The sequence below is a fragment of the Stigmatopora nigra genome, chromosome 3 (assembly GCF_051989575.1).
Source record: "Stigmatopora nigra isolate UIUO_SnigA chromosome 3, RoL_Snig_1.1, whole genome shotgun sequence".
Taxonomy (NCBI): Eukaryota; Metazoa; Chordata; class Actinopteri; order Syngnathiformes; family Syngnathidae; genus Stigmatopora; species Stigmatopora nigra.
In genome coordinates, this window is record NC_135510.1 from 4,168,611 (window position 1) to 4,189,531 (window position 20,921).

Here is a 20,921-nt window from a genome sequence, read left to right on the forward strand (position 1 = left end):
GTTGGGGGCACATCAACATTCTGGCTGTGCCAAATTCTTGTGACAATCACAGGGCAAACTGCTCACAAGTGCACTGAGTGGGAATTGAACCCAGGTCACCAGAGGGAAGGGTAAAGCACTTATGAGTTAGGCCACTGACCAGACAGAAATCTAACTAGAGTTTTTAGGGGGAAAAGTCATACTATACATTGTCTTTCTTTTTTTTAAAGCCTTACTATATTTTGTTGTTTTTTATAGAAAAAAAGACTTACTATACTATGTCGTTTTTTAAAGAGAAAACGCCTTACTATACTATGTCGTTTTTTAAAGAGAAAAAGCCTTACTATACTATGTCGTTTTTTAAAGAGAAAAAGCCTTACTATACTATGTCGTTTTTTAAAGAGAAAAAGCCTTACTATACTATGTCGTTTTTTAAAGAGAAAAAGCCTTACTATACTATGTCGTTTTTTAAAGAGAAAAAGCCTTACTATACTATGTCGTTTTTTAAAGAGAAAAAGCCTTACTATACTATGTCGTTTTTTAAAGAGAAAAAGCCTTACTATACTATGTCGTTTTTTAAAGAGAAAAAGCCTTACTATACTATGTCGTTTTTTAAAGAGAAAAAGCCTTACTATACTATGTCGTTTTTTAAAGAGAAAAAGCCTTACTATACTATGTCGTTTTTTAAAGAGAAAAAGCCTTACTATACTCTATCGTTCTTCTTTAGAAGAAAAAAGCCTTACTATACTATGTCGTTTTTTAAAGAGAAAAAACCTTACTATACTATGTCGTTTTTTAAAGAGAAAAAGCCTTACTATACTATGTCGTTTTTTAAAGAGAAAAAGCCTTACTATACTATGTCGTTTTTTAAAGAGAAAAAGCCTTACTATACTCTATCGTTCTTCTTTAGAAGAAAAAAGCCTTACTATACTATGTCGTTTTTTTAAAGTGAAAAAGCCTTACTATACTATGTCGTTTTTTAAAGAGAAAAAGCCTTACTATACTATGTCGTTTTTTAAAGAGAAAAAGCCTTACTATACTATGTCGTTTTTTAAAGAGAAAAAGCCTTACTATACTATGTCGTTTTTTAAAGAGAAAAAGCCTTACTATACTATGTCGTTTTTTAAAGAGAAAAAGCCTTACTATACTATGTCGTTTTTTAAAGAGAAAAAGCCTTACTATACTCTATCGTTCTTCTTTAGAAGAAAAAAGCCTTACTATACTATGTCGTTTTTTAAAGAGAAAAAGCCTTACTATACTATGTCGTTTTTTAAAGAGAAAAAGCCTTACTATACTATGTCGTTTTTTAAAGAGAAAAAGCCTTACTATACTATGTCGTTTTTTAAAGAGAAAAAGCCTTACTATACTATGTCGTTTTTTAAAGAGAAAAAGCCTTACTATACTCTATCGTTCTTCTTTAGAAGAAAAAAGCCTTACTATACTATGTCGTTTTTTAAAGAGAAAAAGCCATACTATACTATGTCGTTTTTTAAAGAGAAAAAGCCTTACTATACTATGTCGTTTTTTAAAGAGAAAAAGCCTTACTATACTATGTCGTTTTTTAAAGAGAAAAAGCCTTACTATACTATGTCGTTTTTTAAAGAGAAAAAGCCTTACTATACTCTATCGTTCTTCTTTAGAAGAAAAAAGCCTTACTATACTATGTCGTTTTTTAAAGAGAAAAAGCCTTACTATACTATGTCGTTTTTTAAAGAGAAAAAGCCTTACTATACTATGTCGTTTTTTAAAGAGAAAAAGCCTTACTATACTATGTCGTTTTTTAAAGAGAAAAAGCCTTACTATACTATGTCGTTTTTTAAATAGAAAAAGCCTTACTATACTATGTCGTTTTTTAAATAGAAAAAGCCTTACTATACTCTATCGTTCTTCTTTAGAAGAAAAAAGCCTTACTATACTATGTCGTTTTTTTAAAGAGAAAAAGCCTTACTATACTATGTCGTTTTTTAAAGAGAAAAAGCCTTACTATAGTATGTCGTTTTTTAAAGAGAAAAAGCCTTACTATACTATGTCGTTTTTTAAAGAGAAAAAGCCTTACTATACTATGTCGTTTTTTAAAGAGAAAAAGCCTTACTATACTCTGTCGTTCCTCTTTAGAAGAAAAAAGCCTTACTATACTATGTCGTTTTTTAAAGAGAAAAAGCCTTACTATACTAAGTCGTTTTTTAAAGAGAAAAAGCCTTACTATACTATGTCGTTTTTTAAAGAGAAAAAGCCTTACTATACTATGTCGTTTTTTAAAGAGAAAAAGCCTTACTATACTCTATCGTTCTTCTTTAGAAGAAAAAAGCCTTACTATACTATGTCGTTTTTTAAAGAGAAAAAGCCTTACTATACTATGTCGTTTTTTAAAGAGAAAAAGCCTTACTATACTATGTCGTTTTTTAAAGAGAAAAAGCCTTACTATACTATGTCGTTTTTTAAAGAGAAAAAGCCTTACTATACTATGTCGTTTTTTAAAGAGAAAAAGCCTTACTATACTATGTCGTTTTTTAAAGAGAAAAAGCCTTACTATACTATGTCGTTTTTTAAAGAGAAAAAGCCTTACTATACTATGTCGTTTTTTAAAGAGAAAAAGCCTTACTATACTATGTCGTTTTTTAAAGAGAAAAAGCCTTACTATACTATGTCGTTTTTTAAAGAGAAAAAGCCTTACTATACTATGTCGTTTTTTAAAGAGAAAAAGCCTTACTATACTCTATCGTTCTTCTTCAGAAGAAAAAAGCCTTACTATACTATGTCGTTTTTTATAGAGAAAAAGCCTTACTATACTATGTCGTTTTTTATAGAGAAAAAGCCTTACTATACTCTATTGTTCTTCTTTAGAAGAAAAAAGCCTTACTATACTATGTCGTTTTTTAAATAGAAAAAGCCTTACTATACTCTATCGTTCTTCTTTAGAAGAAAAAAGCCTTACTATACTATGTCGTTTTTTTAAAGAGAAAAAGCCTTACTATACTATGTCGTTTTTTAAAGAGAAAAAGCCTTACTATACTATGTCGTTTTTTAAAGAGAAAAAGCCTTACTATACTATGTCGTTTTTTAAAGAGAAAAAGCCTTACTATACTATGTCGTTTTTTAAAGAGAAAAAGCCTTACTATACTCTGTCGTTCTTCTTTAGAAGAAAAAAGCCTTACTATACTATGTCGTTTTTTAAAGAGAAAAAGCCTTACTATACTATGTCGTTTTTTAAAGAGAAAAAGCCTTACTATACTATGTCGTTTTTTAAAGAGAAAAAGCCTTACTATACTATGTCGTTTTTTAAAGAGAAAAAGCCTTACTATACTCTATCGTTCTTCTTCAGAAGAAAAAAGCCTTACTATACTATGTCGTTTTTTATAGAGAAAAAGCCTTACTATACTCTATTGTTCTTCTTTAGAAGAAAAAAGCCTTACTATAATATGTCGTTTTTTAAATAGAAAAAGCCTTACTATACTCTATCGTTCTTCTTTAGAAGAAAAAAGCCTTACTATACTATGTCGTTTTTTTAAAGAGAAAAAGCCTTACTATACTATGTCGTTTTTTAAAGAGAAAAAGCCTTACTATAGTATGTCGTTTTTTAAAGAGAAAAAGCCTTACTATACTATGTCGTTTTTTAAAGAGAAAAAGCCTTACTATACTATGTCGTTTTTTAAAGAGAAAAAGCCTTACTATACTATGTCGTTTTTTAAATAGAAAAAGCCTTACTATACTCTATCGTTCTTCTTTAGAAGAAAAAAGCCTTACTATACTATGTCGTTTTTTTAAAGAGAAAAAGCCTTACTATACTATGTCGTTTTTTAAAGAGAAAAAGCCTTACTATACTATGTCGTTTTTTAAAGAGAAAAAGCCTTACTATACTATGTCGTTTTTTAAAGAGAAAAAGCCTTACTATACTATGTCGTTTTTTAAAGAGAAAAAGCCTTACTATACTCTGTCGTTCTTCTTTAGAAGAAAAAAGCCTTACTATACTATGTCGTTTTTTAAAGAGAAAAAGCCTTACTATACTATGTCGTTTTTTAAAGAGAAAAAGCCTTACTATACTATGTCGTTTTTTAAAGAGAAAAAGCCTTACTATACTATGTCGTTTTTTAAAGAGAAAAAGCCTTACTATACTATGTCGTTTTTTAAAGAGAAAAAGCCTTACTATACTCTATCGTTCTTCTTCAGAAGAAAAAAGCCTTACTATACTATGTCGTTTTTTATAGAGAAAAAGCCTTACTATACTCTATTGTTCTTCTTTAGAAGAAAAAAGCCTTACTATAATATGTCGTTTTTTAAATAGAAAAAGCCTTACTATACTCTATCGTTCTTCTTTAGAAGAAAAAAGCCTTACTATACTATGTCGTTTTTTTAAAGAGAAAAAGCCTTACTATACTATGTCGTTTTTTAAAGAGAAAAAGCCTTACTATAGTATGTCGTTTTTTAAAGAGAAAAAGCCTTACTATACTATGTCGTTTTTTAAAGAGAAAAAGCCTTACTATACTATGTCGTTTTTTAAAGAGAAAAAGCCTTACTATACTATGTCGTTTTTTAAATAGAAAAAGCCTTACTATACTCTATCGTTCTTCTTTAGAAGAAAAAAGCCTTACTATACTATGTCGTTTTTTTAAAGAGAAAAAGCCTTACTATACTATGTCGTTTTTTAAAGAGAAAAAGCCTTACTATACTATGTCGTTTTTTAAAGAGAAAAAGCCTTACTATACTATGTCGTTTTTTAAAGAGAAAAAGCCTTACTATACTATGTCGTTTTTTAAAGAGAAAAAGCCTTACTATACTCTGTCGTTCTTCTTTAGAAGAAAAAAGCCTTACTATACTATGTCGTTTTTTAAAGAGAAAAAGCCTTACTATACTATGTCGTTTTTTAAAGAGAAAAAGCCTTACTATACTATGTCGTTTTTTAAAGAGAAAAAGCCTTACTATACTATGTCGTTTTTTAAAGAGAAAAAGCCTTACTATACTATGTCGTTTTTTAAAGAGAAAAAGCCTTACTATACTCTATCGTTCTTCTTCAGAAGAAAAAAGCCTTACTATACTATGTCGTTTTTTATAGAGAAAAAGCCTTACTATACTCTATTGTTCTTCTTTAGAAGAAAAAAGCCTTACTATAATATGTCGTTTTTTAAATAGAAAAAGCCTTACTATACTCTATCGTTCTTCTTTAGAAGAAAAAAGCCTTACTATACTATGTCGTTTTTTTAAAGAGAAAAAGCCTTACTATACTATGTCATTTTTTAAAGAGAAAAAGCCTTACTATACTATGTCGTTTTTTAAAGAGAAAAAGCCTTACTATACTATGTCGTTTTTTAAAGAGAAAAAGCCTTACTATACTATGTCGTTTTTTAAAGAGAAAAAGCCTTACTATACTCTGTCGTTCTTCTTTAGAAGAAAAAAGCCTTACTATACTATGTCGTTTTTTAAAGAGAAAAAGCCTTACTATACTATGTCGTTTTTTAAAGAGAAAAAGCCTTACTATACTATGTCGTTTTTTAAAGAGAAAAAGCCTTACTATACTATGTCGTTTTTTAAAGAGAAAAAGCCTTACTATACTATGTCGTTTTTTAAAGAGAAAAAGCCTTACTATACTCTATTGTTCTTCTTCAGAAGAAAAAAGCCTTACTATACTATGTCGTTTTTTATAGAGAAAAAGCCTTACTATACTCTATTGTTCTTCTTTAGAAGAAAAAAGCCTTACTATAATATGTCGTTTTTTAAATAGAAAAAGCCTTACTATACTCTATCGTTCTTCTTTAGAAGAAAAAAGCCTTACTATACTATGTCGTTTTTTTAAAGAGAAAAAGCCTTACTATACTATGTCGTTTTTTAAATAGAAAAAGCCTTACTATACTCTATCGTTCTTCTTTAGAAGAAAAAAGCCTTACTATACTATGTCGTTTTTTTAAAGAGAAAAAGCCTTACTATACTATGTCGTTTTTTAAAGAGAAAAAGCCTTACTATAGTATGTCGTTTTTTAAAGAGAAAAAGCCTTACTATACTATGTCGTTTTTTAAAGAGAAAAAGCCTTACTATACTATGTCGTTTTTTAAAGAGAAAAAGCCTTACTATACTCTGTCGTTCTTCTTTAGAAGAAAAAAGCCTTACTATACTATGTCGTTTTTTAAAGAGAAAAAGCCTTACTATACTATGTCGTTTTTTAAAGAGAAAAAGCCTTACTATACTATGTCGTTTTTTAAAGAGAAAAAGCCTTACTATACTATGTCGTTTTTTAAAGAGAAAAAGCCTTACTATACTATGTCGTTTTTTAAAGAGAAAAAGCCTTACTATACTATGTCGTTTTTTAAAGAGAAAAAGCCTTACTATACTATGTCGTTTTTTAAAGAGAAAAAGCCTTACTATACTATGTCGTTTTTTAAAGAGAAAAAGCCTTACTATACTATGTCGTTTTTTAAAGAGAAAAAGCCTTACTATATTATGTCGTTTTTTAAAGAGAAAAAGCCTTACTATACTATGTCGTTTTTTAAAGAGAAAAAGCCTTACTATACTATGCCATTTGTTTAGTAACAAAGCCTTACTATACTATGCCATTTGTTTAGTAACAAAGCCTTACCATACTTAGTCATATGTGTATTAGTACCTTTAAGCAAACACTGTCGGACCTCCTCCGCCTCATAACGCAGCCCCGTGCTGTGAACAAAGTTGAGCGGCAAGTGAGGTTCCGGGAGCGGGTACTTGGTTTCCTTCCCATTCACCACCATGACCTCAGGGCACCACATGTGTGTCGGGAACTGAACAAATAAAGCAGACGTGATCAAAGGGAAATGATAGACAAACTTGTTTAGCACCATTCTGAAAGCGCAAAGGTACCTAGAAGTATAAAAACCTATTGTCGGGAACGTCAGAAGAGATGCGTGCAAGTTGAGTAGGTGTAGCCGTTTTAAACATACCCGGATTAACCCCTTGGTTCCCACGATGATGGCATCATTTTGAAGTTGCAGGCCTGAGGAGCTGGTGAACACAGCCATCCTGTTATTGGTGAACTTGAAGGTCACCACCAAGGTCTCGTCCACTCCTGGAGAAAAAAAAAATCATTTTCTGAACTTGGCCCCATAACTGTGAGGCCGACACCCTGACCAATCATCCGCTATCATCATCTATTTAAGCAAAAGAAATCCCCACATTACGGTGCTCGGACGTTTTGGTCGCCGTTAGCATTAGGGTTCCTAACCCTTAAACCGTGACCCTTATACCGTGACCCTTAAACCCCCACCCTTAAACCCCCACCCTTAAACCCCGACCCTTAAACCCCGACCCTTAAACCCCGACCCTTAAACCCCGACCCTTAAACCCCGACCCTTAAACCCGACCCTTAAACCCGACCCTTAAACCCCGACCCTTAAACCCCGACCCTTAAACCCCGACCCTTAAACCCCGACCCTTAAACCCCGACCCTTAAACCCCGACCCTTAAACCCCAACCCTTAAACCCCAACCCTTAAACCCTAACCCTTAAACCCAAACGGCGACCAACAGGGACCAGAACCAAAAGACCAGCAACCAAACATCCAATCACGCCACATTACCTGTATCTAGGATGACACCCTCGGTTTTGATACTCTCGGGCTTCTCCCCGCCGTACACCATGAGGGAGAACTGCAGAGGGTAAAGGCCAATGTCCAGCAGCGCTCCTCCGCCCAGTTCCTTCAGTTCCAACCTTGGCAGAGGAAGCACCGACAGACCGAACTCGGACCGGACCATCTTCACGTCGCCAATCTCTCCCTGAGCAATCAGTCGTCTGACCTCTCGGTAGGCTGGGAAGAATCTAGCCCAAATGGCCTGGAAAAGAAAATAAAAACAGTATGTTGTAGTTATGTCTGCCTTCTAGAAAGAAGATTCTCCAGGCAAAATATGTGCAGTTTAACTTTGATTTGGCAACATTACCTCCATGAGGAAGACGTTGTTCTTCTTGGCGCAGGCCAAGATCTCCTTGACTTCCTTCGTCGTCATGGCCAAGGACTTTTCGCATAGGACGGGCTTCTTGGCGTTCAGGAAGAGCAAGCAGGAGTTCAGGTGATTGGTCTGGATCGTGCCGATGTACACAACATCTGCACACAAAGAGTCGTGAGTGGAATGCATGCCAACAAAGCACATAGTGGAGCCATTTAGAAAAAAAAATGAAAACACCTACCAATGTTTGGATCTTTGGCTAACTCCTCATAGCTGCCATATGCTTGAGGGATATTGTGCCTTTTGGCAAACTTTTTGGCATCCTCTAAGCTTCGTGCAGCCACAGCAACAGCCTGGCATTGTCAAAAATATTCTTAAAATTCATTTTAAAGCCATTTCTTCCAGATTTAAAATCAGCTTCAAGATTAAATGGGACCTCAAAGCAAAGGCAAAAGACACCAACATGTTCTCATTGCATTGGAATTATGTTTGGGCTGAGACTTGAACTTGGAATTTATTCATGTTCGTTTTGAACATTGCTTTCTATAAATCTAAAACTGTCAGAATTCAAATGTATATATTGTATCAAAATGCATGGATTCTAAACATAATTATGGAAATTGCATTATAAACCTCTTTCCAAAGAGTCAACAGAATTTGGAATTTCAACTTAACTTATTTGACTGTAATTTTCAAGTTTTGATGTAAAAACAAACAAACTAGAAACTAAGTTAGCTCATAGCCAGTTTTCGAAATGAACATGACTATGACTGAGTTTTCCATCAAAATCTAAAAATACAAATGCTTTGACTTCAATGTTTTTTGTTTAATTAACGGTGCAATAATTTCACTTTCAGCATATGCTTTGTACTTTGTGATATCATCGTATATAGCAAAAAATAAACATTTGTCTCTTTCAGAAACACACCATATCATGCCTAACAAATAGCCATGAATAGCCCTGATTATAATTATTAATAAAAAATGATCCAATATGCAAAATTGCACTGTTGTCATTCACTCCATTATGCAAAAAATATTAAAGCGATTAGAATTAAAAATATGAATGAACAATCTTGCAATGGCTTTAAGTGATCAAGAGTTCACTAGAATTAAAAGCATTCTTCACGATGGGGAAATATTTTGACAGGTCCTCTAACAGAGTGTTAATTAAATTATGGAAACAAATTTTAAATTGCCTAGAGATCAAGATTAAGTACCAGTGCACACTTAAACAACAAGTTTAAACTTGCTCATAGTAGTAATTAACAAATTGGCAAAAAATGCAAAAAAAACCCATCATAATAATACTTTTAAAATGAGTATCAGAACATGAAGATTTACCTGGTGGTCTTCGGGTGGAAGTGTTTTCATCGCCACCATGAAGTCATGACTGATCTTGCCGGCGCTGCATATTCCCCACCTGGTTGCCATGTTGGAGATGTTCTGAGTGCCTTCCAAAACTAAGGGGCTGCAACAAAAAACTCTTGACTTATGAGTGAGCGTGTCATCCAGTCTGGCACAACAGGAAATTCCAGTTGACCGCCAATGTGATCTGCTTTCATACGATTCAATTGGGTTGCTGATTGCAAACGTCAGAAAGTCTCTTATTTCATGCCCACTTCATCACATGTTTGGGGATTTTCCATTTGTACACCTCACGTAAATTGTGTTGTTATTGTCGTTTTTAATAGACCTAATATAAATGTATACATCCAGTAAAAATCTATGCACAGTGTATATATGGAGTATATACATATATAAATGCACAAAATGTGAAAAGGTATGTTGATAAAGGGTTAAACAAACAAAAAAAAGTAGGAGGGTGGCAAAAAAGGGGGTTTTGATTGCAGAGTCAAACTACACGCAAGAAAACTTACATAACATCCGGCAATGCAAAAAAAGCTGCTAAGTGGAAAAATACCCTGAGCCACAAGTGTATGCTCATTTCCATCATGCAGTAAAAATAACAAGGCTTACACTTGTTGTCAATCATTTCTAAACAAGACTTGACATGTTTTAATTCAACGTGAAATGTTTTGTCTTCATCGGAAATAAAAGGGAAGGATGCCGAGAAATGTGACAGAAAGTAAACAGTGATTATGTCGTTAAATTTGCCTTCTAATCTGCATACTAACGTTTACATGGAAGTGATAAGGTTTAATGTTTTGGCAATTTTCAAATGCCGTATTAAATATTCAGAATACAATATACATATAGAAATTAATACAAATTGAAAAAACTGTAGTATTACTCTTAACTTAAAAAAAAAACAATTTACTTCATCAAGTTTTATTTGGCAATGGTTTCAAAAATAATCTATTACTATTACATTGAATCTCTCGAAGATAACCTCGAAAAAAAATTGATATCCGTCACGGATAAATTATCTATGTAAATCTCTAAGTGAGAATTAAAAAAATCATAAATATAATAACAACTATAATAATTCCTTCTTTGTAGAGACCTTGAAAAATATTACACCTGCTGATTGGACGTCATATTGGCGAAAAAATTATTTCTCGTCCAAAAATATTTTTAAGGTAATTTTTTGCTACTCTTGGATTGAAAAAATGAAATGTATTTCAGAAGAAAACTCCTAACTTTACCTCACTTTGGATGCCAAAAATCCCTCAACTATTGCTGGGAGCTCCTTTGCCATTAGCGTGTGTCTTGGCTGTAGACCACGCCCACCTGCTGACGCACTTCATCCTCAATTTTGGCCAGCAAAAGAGAGTCATGGTGGGACATTACAGAACTCTCCTTAAGCCCTGCAGTGGTGGAAAAAAATGCAGTGCATAAATAAAGAAAAATTCAACAACAGTACTCACCATAAAAAAAATATATATACCGTATTTTCACGACTATACGGCGCATCGTATTTTTAGCCTCGGTGTCAGTACCGAGTGCTATTTCTGTATTTTACACACACAAAGGACGCATTTATAGACGCAGCCAGGCAAATAGTAGCTAGCTAGTGGCTAGCGTTACTATTCCAATGCTGTCTTCTATGCTTCGTAAAGCTGATTGATTTTATTTTATCGTGATAACAATTTTAGTATTGGTCCATATATGAAGCGCAATGGATTATAAGGCGCACTGTCTTTTTTGGAGAAAATTTAAGACTTTTATGTGCACCTTATAGTCGTGAAAATACAGTATATATACACCCACCAGCCACTATATTAGGCACAACAGTCTGACAATTGGTTAACGAACATTTCTAATCAGTCAATAATCCCAAATGAATGCAATTGGTTATGAAAGCATTAAGCAAAAATCTGATTTCAGCACTCCTAACAGTTATTTAATAAAATAGCTGTGACTGTATCTAATTGAAAATGAGTATAACTACAAATATATGGTTGTATTTGGCTAAATGTTGCATTTGAGAAGTGTGTTCTCAGGCAAAGGGACAGTTTATTTCAGTTAAAATGTATAATTGATTGCTTCAAATGAACTTGGGAGTTTGTCATGATACCTTTGAGCAAACACTGTCGCACCGCCTCCGCCTCATAACGCATTCCCGTGCTGTTGAGAAAATTGAGAGGCAAGTCGGGTTCTGGTAGAGGATAATGACTCTCTTTACCATTGACAACCATGGAGGTGGGGCACCACATGTGAGCAGGGATCTAAGCAACAGAAAATTTATGTCATGACCTTTTCAGTCATAAACTACTAATGTGAGCATTCATCTCTAATTACTAAGTCTTGTATTTCCAGTTCGAATGCATAGAGCAAAATATTCCAAACACGTTTGAAATGAAGTCTTAGCAAGGGTGGACGTGGTACCTTTATGTGGCCTTTGGTACCCACGATAACAGCGTCATTGTCCAGTTCCAGACCCGAAGAGCTTGTGATGACGGCCATGCGGCCTTTAGAAAACATCAGTGTGACCACCACGGTTTCATCCACACCTGTAAATAAACATAAAATAGAAAAATAGGTCATTTGTGCTAACATCAAATTAAAATCAGGTTTTGTCCTTTTAGATTTTATGTAATAAGCACGACTTGGAAGTTTGCCACGGAAAAGATTCTGAGGCACTTTCAAAAATGCTTTCGCACGGAAAGACAAGTGATTAAAGTTAACCTCATTTAAGACACAGGTGGATTTTATTCACAATAAATATGTAAAATATTTAATCGTATGAATTGCCAATTGGAGTGTGACCGTTGCTATGTTAAACTGTTTTACCGTGTGGCTTGCACACTCTTTCGGTTTTATGTATGTTTTTATTTTTAAAATAAATAACTATCTATGATATTAGACGTGTCAAAGTGTTGGCCCGGGGGCCAAATCTGGCCCGCCGCATCATTTTGTGTGGCCTGGGAAAGTAAATCATGAGTGCTTTCCATTTTAGGATCAAATTAAAATGAAGCGTATTGATGTATATTAAATTTCCTGATTTTAACCCTTTTAAATCAATAACTGTAATTTTTAAATATTTTTTTCTGTTTTCAGTTCAAAAATATGTTTTCTTTAAATCTAAAAAGATATTAAAAATACGCTAAAATAAACATTGTTTTAGATCTATTAAAAATTGAATATTCAGGGATTTTAATCCAGTTCTTTTAATCCATTTATAAAAAAAATAATATCTAAATATTATATCTAAAATGGTGCGGCCCACGTGAAATCAAGTTGACGCTATGGTTGTGTGTTTGGGAACAATTTTTCAACAAATAATAAATTCACATACCAGTCTCTGTACAGACCCCCACGGCAGTGATTTTCTCTGGCATTTCTCCGCCATACACCATGACGGCAAACTGCAATGGGTAAATACCGAGGTCCAGCATGGTTCCCGCTCCCAGCTCCTTGTCCATCGATCTCGGCAGATGCATGAGGGATTGGCCAAATTGGGCCCTAACCATTTTCACCTGGCCCACCTCGCCCTGAGCGAGCATCCGTCGGATCTCAACTGAGGCTGGAAAGAATCGACTCCATACTGCCTGGATCAGAAAAATGTTGGATTTGGGTGCCTTTTTTTGTGATGATTGATATAACGGTACAACTGTTCACGGTTCAAATTTTAGATGGCAATCACCTCCATGAGGAAGACGTCATTCCTCTTAGCCGATGCCACGATCTCCTTCACTTCTTTGGCGTTCATGGCCAGAGGTTTCTCGCATAAGACATTTTTTTTGGCATCCATGAAGAGCAAGCATGCCTTCAGGTGGTATGGGTGGATCACACCAATGTAAACCACATCTAGAGAAATACACAACTTTTTTATAACAACCTGGTCACAGAATTTTAACCAATTTTGCTCACAGACCGATGTTTGGATCTCGGGCCAATTCCTCGTAGCTTCCATATGTTACAGGGATGCTGTGCTTTTTACCAAACTCTTGCGCTGACTCCAAGTTCCGGGCAGCGACAGCCACTACCTGTTAAGATGAATGAAAATATATTTATTATTTATTATCAGGTATTCTGCAAGTGTTGAGATTTCCATTCATTCAGCCAATTTGCTTTTATATTAACCTAATCTCTTGGAAATGCACTGTAATCTGTCGGTTTCAGGGTTTTTGATAATTTGGGGGAAAATAGATCAGTTTTGGCAAGGTTACCACACTTGTCGATATCTTAAGGCGACCACCTTACATCGGGGAATTCTCTCATTAGTGAAGAAGGGTAATATATGATGATTTTCTCTACTAAAACACTCAAATAACCAAACTTTTGATGGATTTTTGAATAAGTTTATCCATAAAAACAGATTCATGTGGCAATAATTCTAGGTGGATTTTGGAAAAAATCCAATATATTTTAACAAAGCATTACATTTCCTGGATCTCAGAATTTTACAATAAAACCTGATGTTAAATAATGCAGTCATATTAAATTACAACATATTCTGAGATGCAATGAAATGTTAGGCCCCGGCCCAAAATGGCCGACTGTTGACTGTTGGCTCACAGTGCACATTAGACATACACAGATACCTGCGATCAAAGACTTTGTTGAACGAAATAATACGATATTACCGTCCTTGGAGCGCACTTTAAAGAGTAAATAAATATTGGAGGCAAAATAACAAGGCAAATAAACACGTGGCTGCAGTTTTGAGCTTTGGACCGGTCGTTCGTCCCTGTGCAAACATTTAGCGAAACCCTTGAATAAAGAAGTCACGAGGCGTAAACGTTTTTGGGGATAAAATCAGGGGTTTCACCGGCTGCATTTTTTCAGATACCTGGTGGTCTTCAGATGGAAGAGATCTCAGAGCCACCGTGAAATCGTTGCTGATTTTGCCTGCACTACAGATTCCCCATTTGGTCGCCATCTTTTGACGTCACAATGCCTGTAATTGCCACATGATATCGATAGGAGGTAGCATTACAACAGATTAACCTTTATTCATCCCATATTGGGAAATTTGTGTTCTGAAATTATGAATTTACTCATCACATTACTTTTGTTTTTGCTCATTATGTATTTGATTTATATGATAATGGACAGGACATATCAATAAACGCATTTATATTTATTATGAATTAATATCTATATGTAAATATGTAAGATATCTGGTTGATTTGTGTGTTTTTCTAAACCAGCACTGAACAAGCATCAATATTTTTAACATAGAAATACAAGCATCTGTATTACATAATTTTAACACTTTTGTCCGCATTGCATAATGAAATACATTTCGTCATTTTCTCTTATCAAATTCTGTGGGCGGACATCAGGCGGATCTAGAACTCACCCAATCAAATCAGTTATATTTATCAACTCTATTGCCCAATTGTTTGGCTGATTTCATCAAAACATACACAATTTGCTTCATTCATTAGTCCATTTCAGCTACGGTCTCACAGTTCTGGGGTCGAGGGTTTGATTTCAGGTGGTGTGGAGTTTGTATGGTTTTTCTCCGGGTGCTCCGGTTTCCTCATAGATGCCCAAAGCATGTCAACGCTGTCTATCTATCGAACCATTTTTATAAATACATTTATGAATTAGTCTGACTTGAACTTACCCCTTACTGGGCCTGTGACAGGACGTTTGGTCGCCGGTCTTTTGGTCCCTTTTGGTCGCCGATGAAATGTACTTAGATATTAAACTCTGTCTCTTAGATATTAAACTCTCTCTCTTAGATATTAAACTATATCTTATGAGTATTATTTTGAGAGCTGGCTTCAACACTAAACTCTCTGTCATGATTTGACCGGCGACCAAAAGACTGGGGACTAAAAGACCGGCGACCAAAAGACCGGCGACCAAACGTCCGAGCACCACTGGGCCACACGTGGAAGCATTATTTGGAGAAGGTGCTGATGACATAGACATTTGTCACCATCATCTCACCGCTTCTTCTGAAGAATAAAAACATATTGTTGCAAAAAGGGTTCAATTAGGGAATTAGGAGAAAAGCCATTGGCGTGTCTGATTTCAAAGCTTCATCATTGAGGGATGCTCAAAATGGGGCAACAAGAAGGTTGGCAAAGGATAGGAAATCATGCTTATAAGATGACAGTTTTTCATGGAAGGTTATCTGGCTGCCAGATGAGCAGGTCCACATTGCCTGTCAGTCTCAAAGTATTAGCGCCCTTTCTGCGAGAAGGATTTGGATTATTATGACATTTCAAAAGATAACTTTGGGCTTTAACACGGGAAGAATTTCTCCCTTGTTGTGTGATGAACATAGGTCAAAGTAGAAAATCTGTCTGGATCAGCAAAACCAGCAACAAAAACCAAACCACAACAAATCCCGAAAATAAACTAAGGTTAAATATACTGTAATATGGTTTATATTAAGTCATTAAATAATTATCTCCCAATGAGAAAGATGGTTAAATACCTTTTCTTAATGACCTCATCTTACCTGATACTCCATTTTTCTGTAATTATTCTAATTTACCTCAATTACCAGCAAAGTGTATTACACAACTTTAGGATAGGTTGAACCACTTTTTATTGGCCCTGATCCATCTTAAAATTATAGTTGACTTAGCCTGAAGGAAATTGACAGTCAATAAAAAAATAGGGTTGGGCAATTTAAAAAGTTTAAGTTACAAAGGAGGAATGCAGAATAAGTTAAGATATTGTTGAAATACTTTTTAAAAATGGCCAAGTATGAAGTAAATATATTGGGTTTTGTCAACACAAATCACTTTTAATCAAACAATAGTCTTGTTTTTTTACTTAAGCAATCTACCTATAAAATATGTGATGCCAATTGTGAAATACCTGTAAATTACCTTATATTATATTAGACAAACAAGTAATTACTGTAGTAGAAACAGCCAACCCAGTTTTTTAATGAAAATTGTGAAAAACTCCTTAAAAAAACAGCAAAAAACAATAGCGCAAAAAAAAACCCCAAAAGAAACATATTGTATTCGATTTTGCGTTTTTTAAAATACATTTTGCAAACACCCTAAAAAATATTGTACTAAAATGACCCCAAAAAACCCTTTCCCATTTTTTTCTCCATACAAAGTGCATTGGAAGAGTGAGCCTTTATTCCACCTCTTAAATTCATGAGGAAGTTTGATAAGCATTAGAAGCAGAGGATAAGCAGCTTGTGATCACTGATCCAAGGCGGGTAGTTAATGGTACTAATCCCAAGTCGCTGACTCATAGCCCAGTTGAGCAACACCTCCGAGGCCTCTACAATCACCTGCCTCCATCAGGACAAACTGCACGCAGTATCTGCCTATGTCCAGCAGGGTGCTCCCCTCAGTTTGTCCTTCCCTCATGACCTCTGCGAGGAAGCCTGGGAGGGACATATGTGGCCTTATGATTACCTTGCGCCTCCCTTCACACCGTGTTTTGCTTTCATGCGTGAGACGTGAGGAACTTTCTATCCATTCGCAAATGGCGGTGTCCTGTTAACCCGTGTTGACACTTGCACATACTTGTAAGATTGTGGGGTTTTGTTGGTTAGTGCGTCAGCCTCACATTTGGAGTCCTGGGTTCAAATCCAGGTCAGTCCACCTGTGTGCAGTTTGCATGTTCTCCCTGGGCCTCTGTGGGTTTTCTCCGGATACTCTAAGTACTGTTTAATATCTAAGTAGTGTTTAATATCTAAGTAGTGTTTAATATCTAAGTACTGTTTAATATCTAAGTACTGCTTAATATCTAAGTACTGTTTAATATCTGAGTACTGTTTAATATCTAAGTACTGTTTAATATCTAAGTACTGTTTAATATCTAAGTACTGTTTAATATCTAAGTACTGTTTAATATCTAAGTGCTGTTTAATATCTAAGTACTGTTTAATATCTGAGTACTGTTTAATATCTAAGTAATGTTTAATATCTAAGTACTGTTTAATATCTAAGTGCTGTTTAATATCTAAGTAGTGTTTAATATCTAAGTACTGTTTAATATCTAAGTACTGTTTAATATTTAAGTACTGCTTAATATCTAAGTACTGTTTAATATCTGAGTACTGTTTAATATCTAAGTACTGTTTAATATCTAAGTACTGTTTAATATCTAAGTACTGTTTAATATCTAAGTACTGTTTAATATCTAAGTGCTGTTTAATATCTAAGTACTGTTTAATATCTAAGTACTGTTTAATATCTGAGTACTGTTTAATATCTAAGTACTGTTTAATATCTAAGTACTGTTTAATATCTAAGTACTGTTTAATATCTAAGTACTGTTTAATATCTGAGTACTGTTTAATATCTAAGTAATGTTTAATATCTGAGTACTGTTTAATATCTAAGTAATGTTTAATATCTAAGTACTGTTTAATATCTAAGTACATTTGACCGTCGACCAAAAGACCGGCGACCAAACGTCCGGTCACGGACCCTGGTGAGGAGAAAGAGTTTTCTGAAAATGAGATGAGAAACATACTGTTAAATTCTTGAGGAGAAAATGGTGTTTATACGTCGAAAAGTACCGATCCGAACTACTGCACAGACCAGTGTGCTCAAATCAATAGTGTCAAATCAATAATGTTTTTAGTGTGTAAACCTTAGCTAACCCAGTTGGACTAAGATGACCTTGTTCTTCTTAGTCGCGTCCCTGGGGTTATTTACCCGTCTAGAGTTCATGGTGAAGGTTGGAGGAAGCATTGTGCAAAATGACGGAAATAACATCTAACAGGCTTTGAGCCTTTGTACAAAGATGCTGGAAAAGGAAGGGATGGTGTCACCTTCCAGACCAAAACACACTCTGATTGGATAAAGTTTTGTTGCTGACACTGCTCTCTTTTTCATTGAATGGTTTCTACCGAACAGTCTGTAACGGGGGACAACCTATTGTGGTTTGGGTACTGGGTCGGTCTTAACTGCCCATTTTTATGTTACACGAAGCAAGGAGGTCAGTCCAAGGTTCTGTTTGATAATAGGAAGTGATTAAATTGATTAAACTGTGGTGTCACTCATGGCTGAGCGGTATTGGTGAAGCTGAGACAGGATGATTGTCAAAAAAAAGAAGCATCAGATGAGCTGGGCTGTCCTTCAGTTAATATGGCCACCATTTGTTGTCAAAGTTATACCGCACGCCGTCAGAAGGGGGCACTGTGTTGTCAGCTGTCCACAGTCTGGGACCTTCAGGAAAGTGGGCTCCTAAAATCATGATGATCAGAGTATGAGTATCAGATTTTTAAAGATCAAGTATATTCCATCTATTTTTCCGGCAAAAATTGGAATTTAATTGAATGACTTTGTATTTGCGTTTATTTTTGTCATTTTTTTTGTCTTTTGACTTTCATATAGTCCATTTTAATCAGCTACTGTCATTTGAATATGACATCATACAAATTCAGGATCTGCTGAGACTGCATTTGAAGGCCAGTTAGGTCATAAAACTGCACCAAAGCTTGTTCCAATTCATTAAAATTTGAAAGATGCAACACATTCACATTCTAAACGTGTACTTGTCAGCCATTCTGAGACATTTTGGAGGCTATAATGATGCGTGAAATAAAAACTCAACTCAAAAACCTAATTTGAACATTAAAAAGTTTTAAAACTTGCATCACTCATCCATCTACCCATTTTTCAGACCTACTTAATGTGCCAAAATGCTCGATTAATTTTCCATAGTGGATTGGTTTTATTATTTATATTTACAATCCCATCCCTCCAAATATAAAATGAAAGAGTCTTGCATCCTTGCTCGTCAATATCATAATAAGAGGTTGTTATTATTTCTTTCAGTTTTATAAAAATACTTAACATTAAACCTACTGTACTATATTTTTGAAAATATAGTCTGAATGTCAGTTCATATACTAAAAAGCTTCTTTCAGATGGACGTCTTTGTTTCCAATGGAATAATTCCACTTCTAAACTGAACCAAAGTCTATTGAGCATTTTCCAATTCGACGATTTACGTTTTGAATCCAATTTTATCCTGAATGAACTGATTTTCTTCAGCAAACTCAATAGACAGATGAGATCATTGTTCAGTAGCTTCATAATGACACAACATCTCTCTCTCTCTCTCTCTCTCTCTCTCTCTCTCTCTCTCTCTCTCTCTCTCTCTCTCTCTCTCTCTCTCTCTCTCTCTCTCTCTCTCTCTCTCTCTCTCTCTCTCTCTCTCTCTCTCTCTCTCTCTCTCTCTCTCTCTCTCTCTCTCTCTCTCTCTCTCTCTCTCTCTCTCTCTTATATCAGTTTCTAGTGTGTTTCACACGCAAACGGAATCCTAGCAGCTAAGTGCTTCTGCTGTTGTAACAACAGGGTACCAGCTGGGCAATTTGTATGCAAATTTCCACGGGCTCAGCTTCATATTCCCACCGATATTGCGACACCTCATTACCATGGGGATGCCGCCGAACTTTTTCTGAGGCAATCTTCGAAAAACATACAATATGGAGCACTAGTATACCACTGACTCTAAAGCGGGATGGGGACTATGCATGCAAAGAAAGACACTGATCAGTCATACTCTTCTAAACATTGACATATAAAATGAAAATCGACTGAAAAAGCAGCCAATGACATTGCAGTGCAAGAAAGTGACAAGCCATTGACACGTCTATTGTGCAATTGCGAAGATTAATGATGGCATAGTCTTTCAACAGGGCTGGGATGACAGTTTGCCACCCAAGTCTTGTTTCTATCTATTTTACTACCATTTTTTTATTCATTTTGGTAGCATGTCTTATTAAGAATTCATGCATCTTCTCCATGGAAATGACTGTGAATGACAGCCGACATTCCAACAGTGAACACTCAACAGATTGTCTTAAAGAAGCGGTAGAGCGAAACATAATGTCAAACACACACATCCACATTAGGAATTTATTGGTGAAGATTTCTTTAGCTGTGATGGGACCATTTTGTTCATAGTCACAACTACTTTGTTTTAATGTCAGATTTTGTATTGCTATATTTAGCTCTCTTTAAGCATCTACACGCCTGACAAAATACAGTGGTACCTCGAGATATGAGCTTAATTCGTTTCGGAACTGAGCTCATATGTTGATATTCTCGTAACATTTCCTATTGAAATGAACTGAAAACTAATTAATTAATTCCAACCCTCTGAAAAAACACCAAAAACAGGTTATTGAACTGGAAAAAATGTTTTATTTCTTCTAATTCGCCATCTATTAATAAAGTAACACATAACTAGTGGTTTAATATGACTAAAATGTGTTTACTAGTACTAAAATTATATGGATTTCTAAGGAAGAGAGAGAGAGAGAGACTTACAGAGAGGGGGAGGCGCTTTTTGCACGGCAAAAAACACTGAAAAGAATGCAACGCTCCACCCAGTGCTCGTAGATATCTGTTATACACGAAAGAGATGCGTTAAAATTATGAACATGTCTTGGCCACCTGGTTTTCTCGTATTTAGAGATAATTATTTGCTCAAAATTCGTCTTATATCCAGAGATAAGTATTTGCTCGAAATTGTACTCATATCTCGAAATGCTCATATGTCGGGGTGCTCCTATGTTGAGGTACCACTGTAATAACATGCAACCCATTTGCAATCCACAAACCTGTGACTTGGAATACCCCAAATAATATCAACACCATTTATATCCAGGGTTTAGTACATGAAAAAAAAGAGCCTGTAAACTATTAGGAACAAACTATTATTCTCCAGACCTTGTTGTCC

General features: G+C 35.0%; 2 protein-coding genes across 2 annotated transcripts in view; both read right to left on the reverse strand.

Annotated features, from left to right (window-relative positions):
• The window catches only part of LOC144194841 (trans-1,2-dihydrobenzene-1,2-diol dehydrogenase-like), an 11,578-nt gene extending 2,105 nt beyond the window's left edge, over nucleotides 1-9,473 (reverse strand). Inside the window, exons 1-6 of the mRNA XM_077714174.1 lie at nucleotides 9,225-9,473; nucleotides 8,122-8,233; nucleotides 7,875-8,038; nucleotides 7,517-7,769; nucleotides 6,882-7,006; nucleotides 6,572-6,722 (exon numbers count right to left, since the gene is read on the reverse strand). Coding sequence (XP_077570300.1) covers nucleotides 6,572-6,722; nucleotides 6,882-7,006; nucleotides 7,517-7,769; nucleotides 7,875-8,038; nucleotides 8,122-8,233; nucleotides 9,225-9,314 — 895 coding nt within the window. The 5' untranslated portion in view covers nucleotides 9,315-9,473. The remainder of the gene's footprint in view (nucleotides 1-6,571; nucleotides 6,723-6,881; nucleotides 7,007-7,516; nucleotides 7,770-7,874; nucleotides 8,039-8,121; nucleotides 8,234-9,224) is intronic.
• Nucleotides 9,474-9,872: 399 nt separating this feature from the next.
• Nucleotides 9,873-14,199, reverse strand: LOC144194840 (trans-1,2-dihydrobenzene-1,2-diol dehydrogenase-like). The gene is made up of 7 exons (XM_077714173.1): nucleotides 14,080-14,199; nucleotides 13,162-13,273; nucleotides 12,931-13,094; nucleotides 12,583-12,835; nucleotides 11,673-11,797; nucleotides 11,362-11,512; nucleotides 9,873-10,651 (listed from the first exon to the last, which is right to left on the reverse strand). Exons 1-7 carry the CDS (start codon nucleotides 14,167-14,169, stop codon nucleotides 10,542-10,544), a joined length of 1,005 nt encoding a protein of 334 aa, XP_077570299.1. The 5' UTR covers nucleotides 14,170-14,199; the 3' UTR covers nucleotides 9,873-10,541.
• Nucleotides 14,200-20,921: the final 6,722 nt, after the last annotated feature.

Coding starts and splice junctions, on each gene's coding strand:
- LOC144194840 (XM_077714173.1), bottom strand. CDS start 14,169: ATGGCGACCAAATGGGGAATCTGTAGTGCAGGCAAAATCAGCAACGAT. Junction 13,274..14,079: donor TTCCATCTGAAGACCACCAG/GTATCTGAAAAA, acceptor TCATCTTAACAG/GTAGTGGCTGTCGCTGCCCG. Junction 12,836..12,930: donor ATGACGTCTTCCTCATGGAG/GTGATTGCCATC, acceptor TTTCTGATCCAG/GCAGTATGGAGTCGATTCTT.